Source organism: Microcebus murinus, chromosome 18, assembly GCF_040939455.1.
Source record: "Microcebus murinus isolate Inina chromosome 18, M.murinus_Inina_mat1.0, whole genome shotgun sequence".
Taxonomy (NCBI): domain Eukaryota; kingdom Metazoa; phylum Chordata; class Mammalia; order Primates; family Cheirogaleidae; genus Microcebus; species Microcebus murinus.
Window position 1 is genome coordinate 42434962 of NC_134121.1, and position 18233 is coordinate 42453194.

Consider the following 18233-nt stretch of genomic DNA (forward strand, 5'->3'; position numbering starts at 1 on the left):
GCTAGGGAGACTGAATCCGCAGAGCCGGGAGTGCTGGCTAGAAGGACCCTTTCTCACTGCGAGACTGAGGGCTGCCTCGGTGGGCCTGGGGAAGAATCCTCCGAGGTGGGGGGAGGGGCGAAGCAGCAGCCCCTTCGCTTTCCCTCTCCCCTTCTCCCCTCCTGGGCTCCGGTTCAGAGGCGCTCTGGGCCCCTGCCACGGCTTGCAAACTGCGCCGCTTCCTTTTTCGGCAGAAAAGGACTTTCAGATGTAGCCACGGCAGCGACTCAGGACAGCGCCCCCTCCCCCTACCGGCCGCCTCTCCCTCTCCCCCTCGCCGCCCCGGCTCCCCCACCTCTGGGAAGGCGCTGGGGGTGTGGCCAGGGGCCGGTATAAAGTCCGGGGGAGCCGGTCCCGGGCAGCCGCTCAGCCCCCCGCCCCCTACCGCCCTCCGCCTGCCTGGGCCGGGCCGAGGATGCGGCGCAGCGCCTCGGCGGCCAAGCTAGCTCCCCTCCAGCCCGCTTGCTAACTTCCCCAGCTCCGTTCCTGTCCGCCAGCGGGGCCGCCAGTCTCCCCGCGCCCTCCAGGTCGGGTCCGCCGGGCGCTGCCGCCGTGTACCCCCTGCTGCCTGCCAGCGCGCCAGCGCTCCCCGCCCGCGCCCAGCGCCCCGCGCCCGCGCCCCGTCCTCGTGCGGTCATGCTGCCCCTCTGCCTCGTGGCGGCCCTGCTGCTGGCCGCCGGGCCCGGGCCGAGCCTGGGCGACGAAGCCATCCACTGCCCGCCCTGCTCCGAGGAGAAGCTGGCGCGCTGCCGCCCCCCCGTGGGCTGCGAGGAGCTGGTGCGGGAGCCCGGCTGCGGCTGTTGCGCCACTTGCGCCCTGGGCTTGGGGATGCCCTGCGGGGTGTACACCCCCCGCTGCGGCTCGGGCCTGCGCTGTTATCCGCCCCGGGGGGTGGAGAAGCCCCTGCACACGCTGATGCACGGGCAAGGCGTGTGCATGGAGCTGTCGGAGATTGAGGCCATCCAGGACAGCCTGCAGCCTTCTGGTAAGGTACCCCTGGCTGCCCATGCACTCACGAGTGCGCTTCCCCACCAGCAGCTTCTTCCCCATTGCAGTTGACCTGGAAGGCCCTTGAAAATCCCCTGGGAGTTGAGAAGGCAGGTACGTGGCAGGGCCCGGCTGGATGGGACAGGCTCAGCCAAGGAAACTGCTACTGAGTCCTTAGCAGCCTGTTGCCACTTTCAATGGGGACTCTGTCCCATCCCTCCACCTCACACCTCCCAGGGGTGCCTATTTAGGAAGGGGCTCTGGCTGCTCCTGCAAGAGAGGCAAATTACAGTGACCTGGTCCAGTCAAGTCAGCTCTCTAGGGCCAGAAAACTGGAAGATGGGGTGGGATATGTGTTGAGGGCAGCTTTCTGTTCGTGATCCAGGGTCCACCCTCACCTTGGCCACAGGTGAAACCCAGGGGTATGAGGGGTCAGGGCCTGGACTTTTCACATCGACCAGTAGTGGAGTGGGACATGTATATTAGAGAGACTTTGGTGGTGAGAGGTGTCAGGCTGTCCCCCAAATCCCTGAGCTAGCTCACCTTGCTGTTTGAGAGGTAGTAGGAAGGCAGGGGCCTCTCTACCAGGCCTGGACACCTCTGTTTGCCCTCGTATACAGGCCCCCTGCTCCTTTCTCTTGGGAGGTGCCATTTGAGGGGCAGAAGAGAAGTCTTGGCTCCCAGCTTAGAGCTGCAGAAACCTCATGGTTGTGGGATAGAGAATAGAGAAGATGAGGGGGACAGACACAGAGAGAGTCTTAGAAGGCCCTTTGCCCTAACCTCAGTCTTACACTTTCTCTTTTTCCATTTCTCAGGGAGCCTTTCTCAGTTTCTCCTTAGACTTTTCTCAGCTTCTTCCTTCTTTCTCTTGTTCTTTTGTTCTTTCCTACTTTGTCTCTCAGCTTCTAATTTCACTAATAATGTTCTTTTTTTTTTTGACAAAGTCTTACTCTGTTGCCCAGGCTAGAGTGCCATGGCTTCAGCCTAGCTCACAGCAACCTCAGCCTCCTTGGCTCAAACAATCCTCCTGCCTCAGCCTCCCAAGTAGCTGGGACTACAGGCAGGTGCCACCATGCCTGACTAATTTATATATATATATATATTTTTTTAGTTGGCCAATTAATTTCTTTCTATTTTTAGTAGAGATGGGGTCTTGCTCTTGCTCAGGCTGGTTTCGAACTCCTGACCTTGAGCAATCCACTCACTTCGGCCTCCCAGAGTGCTAGGATTACAGGTGTGAGCCACCACGCCTGGCTTCTAATACTGTTCTTGAGTTGTCTTTTCCTCAGTGTTTTCTTTTCTGTCCATCATCAGTTTCTTTTTTTTCCTCTACCTTATTCTATTTTTCTGTTTCTGTTGCCCTCCTTCTCTCACTTTCCTCTCACTCTTTCTGTTTCTTTTTTTCTGTGTCTGTCACTGTTTGTTTCTGTCTTTCTGTTACTTTTGGAATCTCTGTCTCTGTCTTTTTGTGTCTCTGCCTCTGTTTCTCATTCCTCTCTCACTCTGTTTTGCTCTCCCTGTGCCTCTGTCTGCGTCTGTCTCTTTTCCTGGTGCTTGAAGCTTCCATTGTTGCAGTCCGGATGCTGGGACTTGGGCCTCAAACTTCCTGCCCTGAGTCCCAGACCCTTCACTTCCTCAATCCTCTGCAGATTGTCAGTTGAGGAGAGCAGGATGCAGGGAAAACAGGAAGGAGGTGGACCCCAGGGGTCTGGGCCTCGGGCCTCACTGCCCTTCCTGCCCCTGGGCAGGGAGAGATGGGTCAGCAGAAAACATTCTAGGAGAAATGCCAGCCTGGCACCCAGCACATCTGGGAAGGGGGGGCTCCTGGAGGAGTCAGTCGCTGATCTTGGGGCAGAAGTGCCAGTGTAGTGGGAGAGGAGATGTACTTAGTGGGAGCAAGGGCTGAGCCCCTGGGCTCCATGAGTACATGGGGCCACTTTCCCTTTGACTCTCCATCCTCCACTGGCCAGAAGGTAGCTGGCACCATAGGAGGATGGCTGGTAGTCTCTTCCTCTCTCACCAACTTGAACACAAGACAGAGCAACCCTCAGAGAGTCTTTTCCTCTGTTTGGGTAGGAGCACCCCATCTGTAGTGGGGGAAAATCTGATCCCTTAGGGGTTTGGGGAGGGCATGGCATGAACAGTTGGCGATTGTCCTGTGGACATAATGCAAACTGGCCTTAAGAGGCATCTAAGAATGCGTCAGCTTTAGGGGATTTTGGATGACAGAGGCCAGGTCTCTAATGCCTCTCCCCCTTCCCCCTTGCCTTGTCCTCCACCCATGCAGTGGATATAGTTATATGGAGAGGGAAAAGGGAAAGCCTGTAAGACCCTGGGGAAGCTAGATATACCTACTGGACAAGCTGTGTCTGAAGTCACCTCCTAGTCATCATACAAGTACTCCCCTGCCGTGGCCTGGGCCACATTGCACCCTGTGAAAGGCAACCTGTAGAGTTGTGCAGTTGCCCTGCAGGGTCTGTGGTGAGATAAGATGACCAGGGCTCAGCCCCAGCCCCTGCTGTCCTCCTTAGCCTTATACCATCCATAGGTCCTGTCCCTCCTAGGTCCCACGGCTTGGGCCTTCCAGCCTGGGAATAGCTTGGTATAGGGTGTCAGGCTCTTTCTGCCTTTTCCTCTTGGGGCTGAGCTTCAGCAGGTGGCTGGGGGAGACTGGCCACTTGGCACGTGACCTCCCTTGCCCTGTTGTGGTCTAGCTGCCTCCTATTTGCCCAGGGGCAGGTCTCCCCCTTCTATCTCTGGCGACCCCATTCCCCTGTCTCAGCTTTCTGAGCCAGATAGCCAGGTTGTGGATTAACACCACTGAGGCCACCAGAGGCAGGGGTGGAGTGCATGCGTCAGAAGGCCACAATCCTGCACCGTGGTACTGACCCTCGACTCACGGGATCTGGGGGAGTGGACAGTGGGAAGATCAGTGTTTGGACGGGGAGTTCCTAATAGGGCTCTGGGTCCCTCTGGGACAGGGTTAGGGAACAGGCAGGCCAAGTTAATTTTTAGTCAACGCAGCAAATATTGTCCCCCCTACTTTAGTACTGGGAATCCAGTCATGTCATGGGAACAAGGCCTTCCCAGAAATTCTGTGCCTTGGGGGAAGGGGAGGGAGGAGCATGGCTGTTTACCATTTTTTTCTTTAGTATTGGCAAAGCCAACATTGTTGGTGCCTTGGGTATCAGGAGCCTTTTCACTCAGAGACAGAGTGCTCCCCAGATAGGTCTCCCCCACTGCCCTCCCCCTAGTCTACTTATTTCCTCATCTATAAAAGGGGAGGGCAACTGAACCTGTCGCTTAGGGTTGGGGTATCTGCCACAGACAGAGTAGGTGCTCAATAAATCAGAGCAATGATGAGGATGGTGATGAAGAGGAAGCTGATGCTGGGACTTTGGGTGATAAGAGAGCAAGGGAGCAAAGTTGAGGAAAATTCAGAGAGGATGAGAGGGATGGGGCAGAATTTGATGCTTTTTGCTATTGTAAACATGGGAGGGACGGGCCAGCTTGCTTTATCAGACCTTTTAATCTGAGACCAGCTGCTTGGCACAGTGGTGGGAAAGACACCCCATGAGCTAGACCTCAAAGAAAGGGCCTGGTACCTGGTACCGGTGGTTTTGGCTTCTCTAGCCAGAGTCCAGGGGAAGTAGGAACAGGCCTTTCTGACAGGGCAGGTGGGTGACCCCCATATTTTGGCCGAAACTTCTGTGTCTGGATGGCTGGGCCTACTTAGCTCACAGCCTGGGTGTCTTGTGGGGGGTGGGGGCTGGAGTTGAAGGGAAATCATGGGGGTGAAATCAGGCAGCAGGAAAGAGGAAATCCTCCAGCTTTCACCATGAACTTTGCAGCCAGTGGTGCCAATGCTGTGCAGCCTCTTCTCTCTGTGAGCTCCTTCCTTTCCTCTGCTGCTGGAGCAGAGACCAAAGTTTCCCCTGTGGCTAGACATCAGTTGGTCCAGCTCCAAGCAGGGGACTGGAGGAGGAGCTCTAGCCTACCTTGGAAGTCCCACCTCCCAAACCAGCTTTCTGGAGGTCAGATGTTTCAAGAGGAAAGGTCTGACTCTAGCTCCTGCTCAGAGGGGACCCATGGGCATTGGGATTTTCCAGAGGGCACTGCCAGAATGAATACCACCAGGTGGCTTGAACTGCTGTGCGAGCTGGGAAGTAGCAAGTATTCAGCCAGTTTTGGTGATGGGAAATTTAACATTTTCAAGAGACCCAGTGCCACAACCCTTACTCACTAAAACCCTGTGCCTGGGGTAGATCCTGGGGTGGGTCCTCAGTATGCCAGTTGCCTGGGCAAGGAAAAGTTACAGATTAATTGGAAAGTCAATAGAAATAGATCATGGTGCAGGGAAGCTAGTGAAGTCAGTGTGCCCTGCCCCAGTCTGTGTGTCTGACTAGAGCAGGGTCAGAGTGCTCGACTGCAGTGGGTGTGCATGCGTGGACGAGTGTGTCTGGATATGTGATTGTTTGTATACATTTGTGATTCTTGAGTCCTGGTCTGTGTGTGAGTGGGCAGATATTTACTCTGTGTACCTGTATGCCCACGAGAATAGGTAAGGTGCTACTCTCCTATCTAGTGGGTTCTACTCTAAGCTTAGTCATGAACTGGTGATATGCAGGCGACAAGTAGGGAAGCCATCCTGGGGGAGATCAGGCAGGCTGTCAGTTCAGCTCTTTCCAGGTAAGCCCTACTACGTGACACAGGGCCTTACCAATGGAACAGCATAAGCCAGGCTTCTGGGCTCACCCTACGCCCCATGCAGGCCTGGGTTTCAGTGAGCAAACCCAATTTTCCTCCTTAATGGCAAACATCCCAAATATCTATTAATCCCCTGAGGGTTAGTTGTTTGTGAACTTTGACTCTAGAATGCCACACTCTAAAGCATAATTGTAGTCAAGCTTCTATTCTACATCTCTCTAGATTCGTAAGTCCTTTACCCCTGTAATGGAGCCACACCTCCAGGGCAGGGAGCTGGCTACCTCCTGAGGCTGCCCCCTTCTTTAGAAAACCCTTCCCTACTCCTCAAACTCCTTGAACCTGAGAACATTCTGCCCATTTACCTAGATGAACAAGAGTCAGTGTACAAAGTAGTGCTTTCTGTTATGTCCATTAAAAGAAAACAAAGCCTTTCTAGGTTGGAAGGGTATCCCCTAGAGTTAGTGTCCTGGCCTGTGGCAAATGAGTCCCAGCCACCCCTCCAGCCTTACCCAGGTAAATGGTGGAGCCTTTGTTCACATCTCAGCTCAGCCTCTGTCCTTCCAGTGTTTGGTTCTAATTCTTTTAGGTCTTCCATTTCCTCTTTCTCTCCACTCCCCAGCTCCAGCTTATACCCCTGAAACACTTCGACCCCAACCACAAGCCATGTGGCTTTGTGCAAGGTGGGGATAGGGAGGGAGGGGGCCATTGGCCAGGCTGGGTCTCTTTGGCTAGAGAGGATCCTTGGGAGTGTATATGTAAGGAAGGGCCAGGATCCCAGATCTTTCTCTAGTTCCTAACTGAGGGCTCAGGGAACATTTTCTTATGGTCTCCTTGGCACAATCCTGGTCTCCTGAAGTTTTTGCTGCCTATACTGGCTGGGAGGTCTTGTTATAGTATCTTCTCTTTGGTTGACTATCAGGAACTTGATGTGGGACTGGAGTCCCCTCTAGACTGTCCTTGGGATGTCAAATGTGCACAAGGATAGATCCTATCTCTCTGCTCTATTTATTCCTTCCCTTTGATTCTTCTTTCTAAGCCAGCCCTCCACCTTGGACAAAATCTTCTTCCATACTTGGTGAATTTTATTAATAATCTTTGGTGTGGAATCTTGATAAACACTTTCCGAGGGTCTAGATTCCTCATTACCTGGTTTCTCTTTATCCGCATACTTCCCCTCCCTGCAAGTCCCCAAACTAGGAGAATGAAAAGAGAACCAACCCGCCAGCTTTGGCTAGGCAGAAAAATACCATTTGACCCAGAGGCAGCTCTGGGACCGCTGCCATGCATAGAGGAACCTGCTAACTCCTCAGGAAAAAAAAACCCCTGACGCAAACCAGATGTAACCTCCTGTCTGGCTGCCAACATCTGGAATGCTGGCAGGGGCTTTGCACTCAGGCCAGCAGTGAGCTGCCAAGCCCAAGCATTTCAGAGGTGGCTCTGATCTGTGGAGAGGTCTTCTAGCCTCTTTCTCCAGCTCAGCTCTATATTCCGGTTTTGAATGCCTTGAGGGAGGAGCAGTGGTTACAATTCTGGGACTTGTGGACGGGGATTTTCTTGAGCTCAGATAGAGCCTTCAGGAGACCCACAGAGGGGATGAGGGTCTAGCCTCACCATTCCCGTCTCCCAGTGCCCTGGTTGTAGGCAATACACATAGACTTTGGATGGGGTCTGAAGTCTAAGGATGGGAGACTTCGAGGTGGGGGACTGAAGGAGTGTGTAAAGCTTTTCTCTTGATCCTGGGGCCATGCAGGGTGTGCTACACACACACACACATGCTTTCTCATGCAGGCATACATAGTAACTCCTACTTCTTCTCTCCCACCCTGCCAATCTGTAGAGCCTTTTGGGCCAGATTTCTCATCACTCATGGAAACTCTGATTCTGGCCATTTAGAAGAGGGTCAGCACAGTTGACACCCCTGGGGACCCCGTGGCTGGCTCAGCCAGATGCTACAAAGACTAGGAAAGGGGACAGGAAGAGCAAGCAGACAGAGGGGGATGGTGGGAGGAGCTGAATGGAGTGGGGACAGGATCTGATAGAGGCTGCCCTGCCTCCCTTAGACCTCCCTGCAAGGCCCAGGGGATCCTCCTGCCATCTGGGCAGCTGCAGCTGGTGACTCATCTAAGGGCTGGTCTGGGTGGGGTGAGGGACAAGTCAAGGGCTTCAAGGGGAGTATTCTCCTGAGGAGGTCCAGGGGAGTAGAGAGGAGATGGGGGGCTACTTTCATTTCTTCCTGCCCCCCAGCCCCCTACTCTTTTCCAGCACTAGGCTGGAGCATCCTCAAGGAGAAAGCAGGTGGGAGGCTGGGGTGGTGTGATGCTCTGTTGTTTTCTGGTGCCGACTTTTCTCCCTCTTGGCCTGTCTACAGACAAGGATGAGGGTGACCACCCTAACAACAGCTTCAGCCCCTGCAGCGCCCATGACCGTAGGTGTCTGCAGAAGCACTTTGCCAAAATGCGAGACCGGAGCACCAGTGGGGGCAAGATGAAAGTCATCGGGGCACCCCGGGAGGATGTCCGGCCTGTGGTGAGGACCTGAGACCCCCAGCTGTGCATGTGTGTAGACACACACACACATACACACACACCACTGGTACCACCAGATCTGGACTATGTTCATTCAGCAAACATTCTTTGGACACCTCTTTTGTGCAGGATGCACCTAGTATGCATCATCTCTGGGACCCAGAGAGAGTCCTTATTCCTTTCCTTGGAATTCCTTCCCTGTTGTCATTTACATACATTGGTACAGCTGGAGTGGTTGTTAAATACTGAAATACTTCTGTGCTGGCTGGTAAAAAGCAGTGCCTCATGCCCTCTGGGCTTTCTTGGCTCTTCACTTGGATTCCCCACCCCAGACCTTTTTTTTCAGTCACTAAAGGGTTAATGCTGGCCATAGCAGGGGGCCTTGGGACTCTGCTCCAGGGTCCTTTTTAGTGGTGGTAGTTGTTGATTGTATGAGTTCCTCTATCCCTCCTGCTTAGAAATTGCCCCCTCCCTGGTCTTCCACATGGGTTGCCACAGTCTCTTTTCCCACAAAGCCCCTCACTTCACACCCCTCGGTCCAGAAGCTCTTTGGCTTGAGACTGTGTCCTCATGTCCTTCTGCTTGCCCCACCATGTCCCCTGAACCATGTCCTGCCCTTCACCTCACTTAGTCCTGCCCAGCCCATAGGCCTTCGGCCTCTTTTCAGGGTCTTTAGCCCCTACTCAGCTCTGACCCCAGGCCTGGCCCTCCTGCCTCTCTCCCCTCCACTGAGCAGTTTTGTTCTCCACCCACCCAGCCGCAGGGCTCCTGCCAGAGCGAGCTGCACCGGGCCCTGGAGCGGCTGGCCGCCTCGCAGAGCCGCACCCATGAGGACCTCTACATCATCCCTATCCCCAACTGTGACCGCAACGGCAACTTCCATCCCAAGCAGGTGGGTCTCCAAGTCTTGCCGGCTCAGCCCTGGCCTCTGCTCCAGGGGCATTCCTGGCCTCTCCATAGGACAGTCCAGGATGGTGATCTCAGGAAGGGAAGTCTCTCCAACTCAAACCTAACCCCTTGGACCCTCTCAGAACTCTACCCTAGCCTCAGAACCTCATTGACTTTGGAGATGAGGAAACTGTGATGCAGAGAGGAGTAAAAGGGCCTGGGCTGGCCCAAAGTTACAGTGTGGGTTAATGGCAGACTCTGCCTCCCCACCCAGGGCTGTTTCCCTCACTGCTGGAGTCACTGTCTGTGGTGTAGACCTAGCCCCCCTGCCAACCTTCTGCTCCCAATGCTCTCGCTTGCCCTGCTCTATTCCTATGAGTAGTTCTTCCTGTCCCTGAATGTCTGAGGTTTCATCTGGGAACAGAGGGCCTAAGTTATGAGGGGTCAGGGAGGAAACTCAGCCTACCCCTTCTTCCACCTGGGTGTAGCAAGGATAGAGAGGAAGCCACAAGGGACAGCTGGAGACAGGCACTTTGGGTGAAAGCAGAGGAAGAAGTAGGCAGGAGAGAAGGCACAAAGGCAGCAACCTCCCTATCCCCTCCTGCTCTCGGAACCTGGAGTTCCCTGACAAGTTCCCAGGAGGCTGGGATGTTCGACAGGGGTGGCCTGCTCCAGCCCATCTCTGGCCCATCAGAAGGGTGGCCTGTCTGGGTAGAATGCTGGGGTGCTTCTTGCTGGGTGTGGCCCGGAGATCCCTGGCCTGGATCTCCTTCTCTAGCTCTTTGTGAGTATAGAACCCCCAACTCTCCCACTCTGTATACTGTGGAGAGATCCACATTGTGAGCTGCTGTTTGGCCCAGAGAGGCCTTGGTAGGAGGACAAAGGCTGCCTCTGCATCTGCATGTCCCAGGATGCCATGAAGAGGGTATGAGTGGAGGACCACAGAGGGCTCTCCAAAACCAATTCCTCACCTATCTCCAACCTTTATCCCAACACCGATTTTACCCTTGTCCCAATTTTTAAAACTTTTTCTACTAATTTTTTTAAAAGGTGAATAGACTTTTTTTTTTGAGGTGAGTCTCACTCTGTTGTCCTGGGTAGAGTGCAGTGGCATCACCATAGCTCACAGAAGCCTCCAACTCCTGGGCTCAAGTGATCCTCCTGCCTCAGGCTCCCCAGTAGCTGGGACTACAGGAATGTGCCACCAGACCAGCTAATTTTTTGATTTTTTTGTAGAGACAGGGTCCTGCTCTTGGTCAGGCTGATCTCAAACTCCTGACAAGTGATCCTCTTGCCTCGTCTTCCTAGAGTGCTAGGAATGCAGGCATGAGCTACCTCGCCCACCCTTTATTCCAATTCTGTTTCTGACCTGGGCTCTAACTCTCACCCAACTGAAGTTTTAGTCATAATTTCTAATTCAGTTGCAACTTTTATCTTGATCCTACCTTAAGCCCAAGTTGGATCCTGCTCTTAACTCTAATCCCATTCTTAAAGTCCTGACCTAGTTGGAATACACCCCTAAGACCTCTCTAACCTGGACCCAGCCTTTCAAATCTAGCTATGCCTCTAAACCCCAGGGTCTTCTGGGGTCCTGCCTCCTGAAACTCTCTGGACCTTTCCTTCTTGGCCAAGTTCTCCCTACTCTAGTGAGCTCAGAGGACCTGTACTCAGAAAAGAGTACCCACCCTTAGAGGCCACCTTGGAGCAGCTGTCTGATGTTAGGGCTGGGCTGGGACTGGGGAGGGCTGCTGGGAATCTTCCTGCCTGGGAACTGACCCCTCATGCCCTTGTCTTGGCAGTGCCACCCGGCCCTGGATGGGCAACGAGGCAAGTGCTGGTGCGTGGACCGGAAGACAGGGGTGAAGCTTCCAGGGGGCCTGGAGCCGAAGGGGGAGCTGGACTGCCACCAACTGGCTGACAGCTTCCGAGAGTGAGCCCTGCCAGCAAGCAGGGGGCTCAGTGTCCCCTGCCACCTCCATACTCTGGAGGCTGCAGAGCTGACCTGGAGTGAAGTTTGGGTCTGAGTCCTGGCTCTGCCTCTGGCCCAGAAGTTTCCCTTGGGGTGTGTGTGTATGTACATGTGTGTGTGTGTTTATGGGCATGGGTGTGACCTTGTGGTGAACCTGGGGTGTCCTCTTTGGGCTTAGACAGCCCAAGAGGTCTGAGAGGGGCACTGCAGAGCTCTGGTGTGTTTCCACATTGATCCCAGATTCATTCATTCATTCATCCAGCCATCTAAAAACATTTACCGACCACATAGTATGTGCCAACTCTACTTTTCAGCCTCGGGAGCTCTTGTTCTGACCTCCTCTGATTTTGGCATGTGGGGACACTCCTATAAGGTGAGCTCAAGCCTGTGGGGGAAGAAAAGCTTCATTCCCAGAGTCAGAGGAGATGAGAGAACTTATACCTTGGGCACTGCCTTCCCCTCAATCTAGCCAGAGTGTGGTGGGAACCTAGGGAGGGGTGGGGTGGCAGAAGGCTCGATGGTCGTGAGACCCAGGCGACTCCCAAAGCTGAGGCTTGCCAGGCACCCCTCCTTTTCTTCTCTGGGTCCCATGGAAATGGACCTTCAGAGACAAGTCCACCTTTGGGTCCGGTGTCATGCCATCTGCTTGGTTGCTTGGCAGCCCAGACCCTGCTGTGAGGGAGGGAAGAGGGGTCAGAGGAAGGTAGGGGAAGTGGGGCCTATTTCTTTGAGCAGTCAGGGTGGGAAGAAAGAATAAAGGATTGGCTTGAGTGTGCCCCATGGAGAAGAGGACCCACATGCAGGGGGATGAGGGGGTTTGCCTGGGCTCCTGTCCCCTACTCCATTTATGGTCACAGCTATGAAGTCACCAGGATGACCCCATCCTCCCAGTGGCTCACAGCCGGTGGCTCTGCCTCCCTTCCCATATGTCCTTCCCCTACACCCCCCTCCCCACACCTTCCTACTCTCCTGGGCATTTTCTGGCTTGACTGGATGGAAGGAGACTTAAGGACCTACTGGTTGGCCATGATGTCATTTCTTTTTTTTTTTTTAAACAAAATAGAACAAAGCCAAAAAATATCCTGATAATTGTGTTTGGTTGATTTATTTACAATTAGACACAGGGATGCACCAGGGGTGGAGAGAGGGGGACAGATTTTGGGAAGTGGGCACTGTGTGGTCCCCAGACCTGCTTGCATGGTAGATGACAGCAAAAGGATGGCCAGTCTACCCTTTCTTCCCCAAAGCCTCTTCCTAGGGGACACCCTGTCTTCAATGTCTGGGCTGTTTGTTCTCAGACTCCTAGGGGGTAAACAATGGGTTTTGAAGGGAGGGAGTGACATAGAACAGCCTTGGTGGGCCAGAGCTGTTTCTGGGATCAGCTGGTATGTGGAGCTGGGGCATTTCCTAGGGCATCAGGCAAATTTGGTTTGCATCTGGATTTGATTTATTAATTTTGGGGGAGGCAGAAACACTGCTTTGCAGTTGGGGAAAGAGGGTAAGCTCTCCAACACATTCCACAGCTCTGAGTGCCTAGACTTCTGACCAGGGGGTTGTGCTGAGATTTGATTCTGAGGGGCTGGGAGTGGGGTACTCTTGACTTTGCCGTAGACTCAGTGCCAGCCCCAGCTTCAGAATTTGTGCTCACATGATATGCCTGGATTCTTGGCCATGCCCCAAATGCTCCTCCCCTTCTCCCACTCCTCCGTGTGTGTGTGTGTGTGTGTGTGTGTGTGTGTGTGTGTGTGTGTGTGTGAGTGGGTGGTGGTAGGGGTGGGTGGGTGGCGGCAGGGATGAAGAGCTGATCTCTCAGATGGGGGCCCCTTCTCGATGCTCCAACCTCACACCCTTGGCAATGAGGGATAGGAGGTTCTTTTTCTTTCATGGGACTCCAAAAAGCCAGGGTCTGCCTAGAAGTAGCTGCATATATGGCTGGGGGGGTGCCTGTATGATATACATGTATTTCTGGGGTGTGTGTGTATGTGTGTGTGCAGGTGTGTGAATGTAGCATAGTGACACCTGAGAAGGAGTGAGAGTGTAGGCTTTTACAGGGTGTGTGAGTTTCCTGTATGTTGTGGGTCTGGGTGTGTGTAGGCGAGGTGTATGTTTGTGTGGTGTGTACATGTGGGCTATGTGAATCTGAGTGTGTGTGACCGAGTGTGAATGTGCCAATGTGAGGAGAGGGAATGAGACATTCGCAGAGTATGTACTTCCCTCCCAGCTGTGAATGCGTGGAACCCTCTCATTAGGTGTCCCCATAGCAGGGTTTGTGGGGAGCTGCTGAGCACCAGCGAATAGAGGACGTGTACTTTTGGGAAGGGAAGTCCACATCCTATAGGAACATTGTACCCACCCTGGCCACTTGCCCACACAATCCTGGAGTCGGGTCCTACGTGTTAAAAAGAAGGAAATAAGAACAACCTCGTGTTTGCACCCAGGCCCCCCACCTTGGATTGGTGGGAATACCCTTGAACAGTCCCTTTAGTTGCCACAGGGATTGTCAGCACCTCTGGGAGAAGTGGCAGGGAGGTGGCGAGGACCTTATGTACTGGTGGAGCCCCCAGACCTGGGCGAACTTGAGAATTGAAGTCCTTGAGTGTCCTGCCTTCCCAAGAAATGTCATTCCCTCCCAGGGCTGAGAGCAGGGGGATGGGATGGGGGCACCCTGCCTGCCCAGATCCCCTAGCCCAGTGGTGCTGATGTACATCAAGCATTTGGTTTCCATTTCCCAGCTCATTAGTGGAGATCAAGCCCTGATGTCGGCTGAGGGTTGGGAGCTGGGTTTTCAGCTGACAAGAAGGCAGGGTGGGGGCAGGGACTACAGACTGAGACTTGGACGACTCCAGCCTTCAGGTGGGGAGTCTCTGGAGAGCTGGTTTGATCCAGCTGCTGCCATCCCTTCAACTCCTTCCAGGAAAAGGCTACTTGTCCAACCCCTCCACCTCTGGGCCTGATTCTGCCACCAGGCTGCTCCAGGAATGTTACCAGGCATGCAGGACTTGAGTGCCTGCTCAGACCTCCTTTGGGTTGGGGGCTATATGGCTGTGTGGTAAATGACCTGCAACATTCCGCTACATTCCAGGCCCCCCCTGGCACCCTCTGACCTGGAAAGAGAAGGTCAAGGTGATGAGAGGTGGGGCTGGGATGTTGGGTCTCTAGGGAAGGTGGGAAAGGGACAGTTTATGAGACTCAGGGGAGGAGGACAATGTGGAGGAAGCATATTTGAGGGAAGGGGGAGGGTGGGATTGGAGCAGACCTCTGGGCACACCCATGGGGGAGCAGACATGGCTCCAGCCAACCAAGGGTCTAATTAGAGCCTCTCTTGGAGTGACCTGTCCCCTCTTTGTCTGAGGCCCCAGGGGCTGGGGAGGGCCGGGGTTAGGGAGTAGACGTGGGAGGGGTGGCTGTGGATAATTAGAAACATGCTCTGTTGAGTGAGCAGGCGCCACCAGGACCGCCCCTCCTCTGTACTCCCCCCTCTTTTCCTCAGGTTCCCAACCCCCTTCCCCTCCACCTGGACAATCCCCGCCATGCTGGGGAGGCCTGGCACAGCCCAGGAGCAGCAGTGGCTTCCCAGGCCCTTACTCAGTCTCTAAAGTGCAAACAACATATTTTCGCCATGCAATGGTATTTAATTACACATAAAAACAGAGCCATTAAACTGAAATTAAACCCTTGTTGGAATCACTTAATTCAGGGCATGACAAATTGCTTTCAGTGGAGGCGGCAGCACAGTCCCCCAGGGGAAAGAGGGAGATTAGCAGCTTCCCTGGCCAGCTGGGTCCCTCAGTCCTCTTGGCCCCCTTGCCAGCTCTAAATTCTGAAATTTGAGTCAGGGCCCTCTTCTTGAAGACCACCCAAGCCAAGGGGAAGCCTCTGGGTTTGTTCAGGATGACAGGTATGGAGGGTTGGGGAAGCACAGAATCACTATCCAACCCAGTTTTAGACAGCCCATTCCATTTTGTTGATGGGGAAGTTGAGGCCCAGACACCAAGATCATTCAGAGCCAGGATTAGAACTCTGGCACCAAGCTGTGAACAGAGGGGCTGTTTTTTTTCAGGCTTGTATTTTTTGATTCTGGGCCTGAAGACAGAGGTTGGGGCTGGGCAGATGGGGGTTGGGAACCAAGGCAGATCCTGCATGGGGAGGGCAGACTTCTCCACCTGGTGTGAGTCTTCAGACAGCAGGCCAGGCAACACAGCCCTGGGTTTGGGCTGCTGAGGCAGCCTTCACTTCCTGGAGGGCAGCCTGGCACCTAGAGTCTGGAATCAGACAGACCTGGCTGCTTACCACCTGGGCGAGGTTGGGCAGGTGTTACTCCTGGGAGCCTCGGTTTTCCCTCTGTCCAATGGGGTTAGTAATTCCTGTCCATGGTGTTATGAAGACCAGTGGGCATGATGCACAGACAGGCTTGGGGCTGAGCTCAGTAATTTCTGCTAGACTTCTTTCTCTGGACGTCAGTTTCCCCATTTGTAATAAGATCCAGCAGGATCCTGATGGTTTCTAGAATCTTCTCTTGCTCTCTTTATGTTTGCAGCCTTTTTTCTTCCCTCCAGCCCCCTCCTTTCCTTCAGTTTCCCTTTTCTTCTTTCCTCTGTGGTTTGAATGTCTAACTATGGACAGAGGTCTGGGGTCTGTGGTCAGACTACTGGGCAGGAAAGGGAGGCCCACTCTCCCTAAGGTATCCCTGCCACACTTGGTCTTCTGGGGCTGTGCCTGAGGTGAAAGGAGGCCAAATGGGGACGGGGCGCTGGGGGAGGGGGCACTGGTAGGGCCACAGTGAGGTTCGGCTGCATGTTGTCTGTGGCCTCCCTCGCCTGTATCCTCTATGATCTGGGAACCTGTTTTCCTGATTAGAACCAGATGGGTCTGCTGTGGTCAGAGGCCTAAGCAGTCCACTTGCTCAGTGTCCTCCCCCAGGAGCGGAGATGGGGGAAAACAGGATAAGTGGAGGTACATGTTAGGGGGCCCTCTTTACTGGGGCTGGGTGCAAGAGCCCTTCTTCTCTTCTCCCTACTTTCCAGGCTTCTGGCCTGGAGACTCTTCTATTAGCCCATGAGGGGTGGTCAGCTGAGGACAAGTCTCTCACTGAGGCTTGGGTGTGCAGTCCTCTACCTTAGGATGACATCCTCTATGAGCAAGACCCTCCACCTCCCTACCCCGCTTCCCTATCCTCGAAGCTCAGCTCAGCTGTAGGTTGCCAAGTGGGGACTGACCACATCTGTCCCCTGGTCTTCTGGAGTAATCTCAAGGTCATTCCCCTCACCCCTGGCCTTAGCATCAGAGAGGTTCCTGCACTGGGCCCTGGAGTGGGAGGGTCCAGGGTTCCTGTTGTTTCAGGCCCGACAGCTACCTGGCTGCAAATGGCTCCCTGGCTGGCTGGCATCTTGCAGAAATTTCTATAGCTGCACCTGGAGAGCCTTGAGACAGAGGTGGGGAGTCCCAGAGACACAGCGGGGCACACAGGGAGAGCCAGGGTGGGTGGAGGACAGGCCAAGGCAGCTGCCCACCAAACCCAGGGTGCTGAGAGTGAGAATGACAAGGAGGCTTGAGCTCTGCAACAAGCCTACCCAACTTGCAGAGGATGGGGTGGGGGCTTTCTGAGGAGGATGGCTGGGGGCAGGGGGCTGCTTGGCAGGGTAAGGCTCAGGGTCTCTGCCTCCCTTCCTGGTTATGGTTTCTGAGCACAGCCAGAAACTTCTAAGTTGAGGCAGCAGGGAGGGGAGTTCAGCCTCGTCCTCACCCGGGGGAAATTAGACCAGACTGCTCAGGAAATAAATTAAATTTTCCAGCATCATGGAAGGTTAGTCAGACAATAGAGGATTTCCCCCCCCAAAAAAAAACCTAAAAAAAAAAAAATCCAATTGCCTTTGGCTGAGCTGTTTCCCAACTTCATTTCTCAGCCACAGTTTCAGGCTTCTCATAAGTGACATGTGACTGCTGGGTGACCCTGGCCTGGTTGGCCGGCCTGTGAGGGGTCAGGCCAGGCCAGCACAGAACCCGTGCTGGTCCCAGAGCCTGGGACCACCCCCACTCCCAAAATCCCTCCAGGATCTGTTCTGGAGACAAGCAAGGCCTGCAGGACCCTCTCTGGGCAGCCCTTGCCAGTCCTTCACAACAAGGAGGGGCTGTGGTAGAAACTTGCCTTCAAAAGAGAGTAGGAACGCAGGGTTGGTGATTCCTAAATACCAAGCAGCAGGCCCAGAGGGGTTTATATTCAAATATAAACTGGGGCCTTAAAAGCTTTGAAAATTTTTTTAATTTTTTTCTGGGGGTGGGGAGGGGAGGTTGCCTTTAGAATGCAAATGTGCCTTATAAACCCCTGGATGGGGACAATCTTGGGGCTCTAAGGAGGGGAGGGCTAACTGAAGCCAGCCTTCAGTCATCCTCTCTGCAGATGATGGCCTTGTGGGGGACTGTAGGCACTGGCAGAGGGAGGGAGGTCAGCATGATCCAAAGTGCAAGGGGGGTGGTTGCTGGTGGGGGTGGGTGAGGGAGAGCAGAGGCTTCCAGGAGACAGATCTTGGAGGTAACTGGGGTGGGAGGTGGGAGAGGGAGGAAGAGGGAGAGAAATCTTGGAGGTACTGGGGTGGGAGGTGGGAGAGGGAGGAAGACCACACAGGAGGCTTTGGGGTGAGCAGGGCAGCGTCAGGACTGGAGAGGGGAGTGTGCGTGCGTGCGTGCGTGCGTGTGTGTGTGTGTGTGTGTGTGTGTTTGTGCTCGTGCATGTGAATACATGTGGGAGGTGGGAGGGAGGGGAGGGCTCTAGCCTGGTGGCAGAAGAAAGGCTACTCCTGAGAAGACCAGGGCTGGGAACAGCAAATTCTTCTCTAGCAGACCCATTATGAAGAAAAGACACCGAAGCCAGGAGGTGAAAGGAGGCCATGCGACTCCTTGGCTATGCGACTTGCTGGTCTGAAGGCATAAATGAGCTGGTGGCAGAAGCAGATTGGAAGTCAGGGCAGTTTTTTCCCCCAACATTTCCTGGCATGGTTAGAGAGGGTCTTTGGGTATCCAACTAGGAGGGGACATTTCAGGCACCAGAATGGTGCAGCTTAGCCAGGACTATTGTTTGGGAGGAAGGAAGGGGTGCTATTTCTGGACAGAAGAGCCATGAT

General features: G+C 54.2%; 1 protein-coding gene across 1 annotated transcript; it reads left to right on the forward strand.

Annotated features, from left to right (window-relative positions):
* The first annotated feature begins 376 nt into the window (after nucleotides 1–376).
* On the forward strand, nucleotides 377–12204 carry IGFBP4 (insulin like growth factor binding protein 4). Its single transcript, XM_012765836.2, has 4 exons — nucleotides 377–1024; nucleotides 8102–8259; nucleotides 9016–9150; nucleotides 10946–12204. The coding sequence occupies exons 1-4, from the start codon at nucleotides 676–678 to the stop codon at nucleotides 11078–11080; spliced, it is 777 nt and encodes a 258-aa protein (XP_012621290.1). The 5' UTR covers nucleotides 377–675; the 3' UTR covers nucleotides 11081–12204.
* The last annotated feature ends 6029 nt before the right edge of the window (nucleotides 12205–18233 follow it).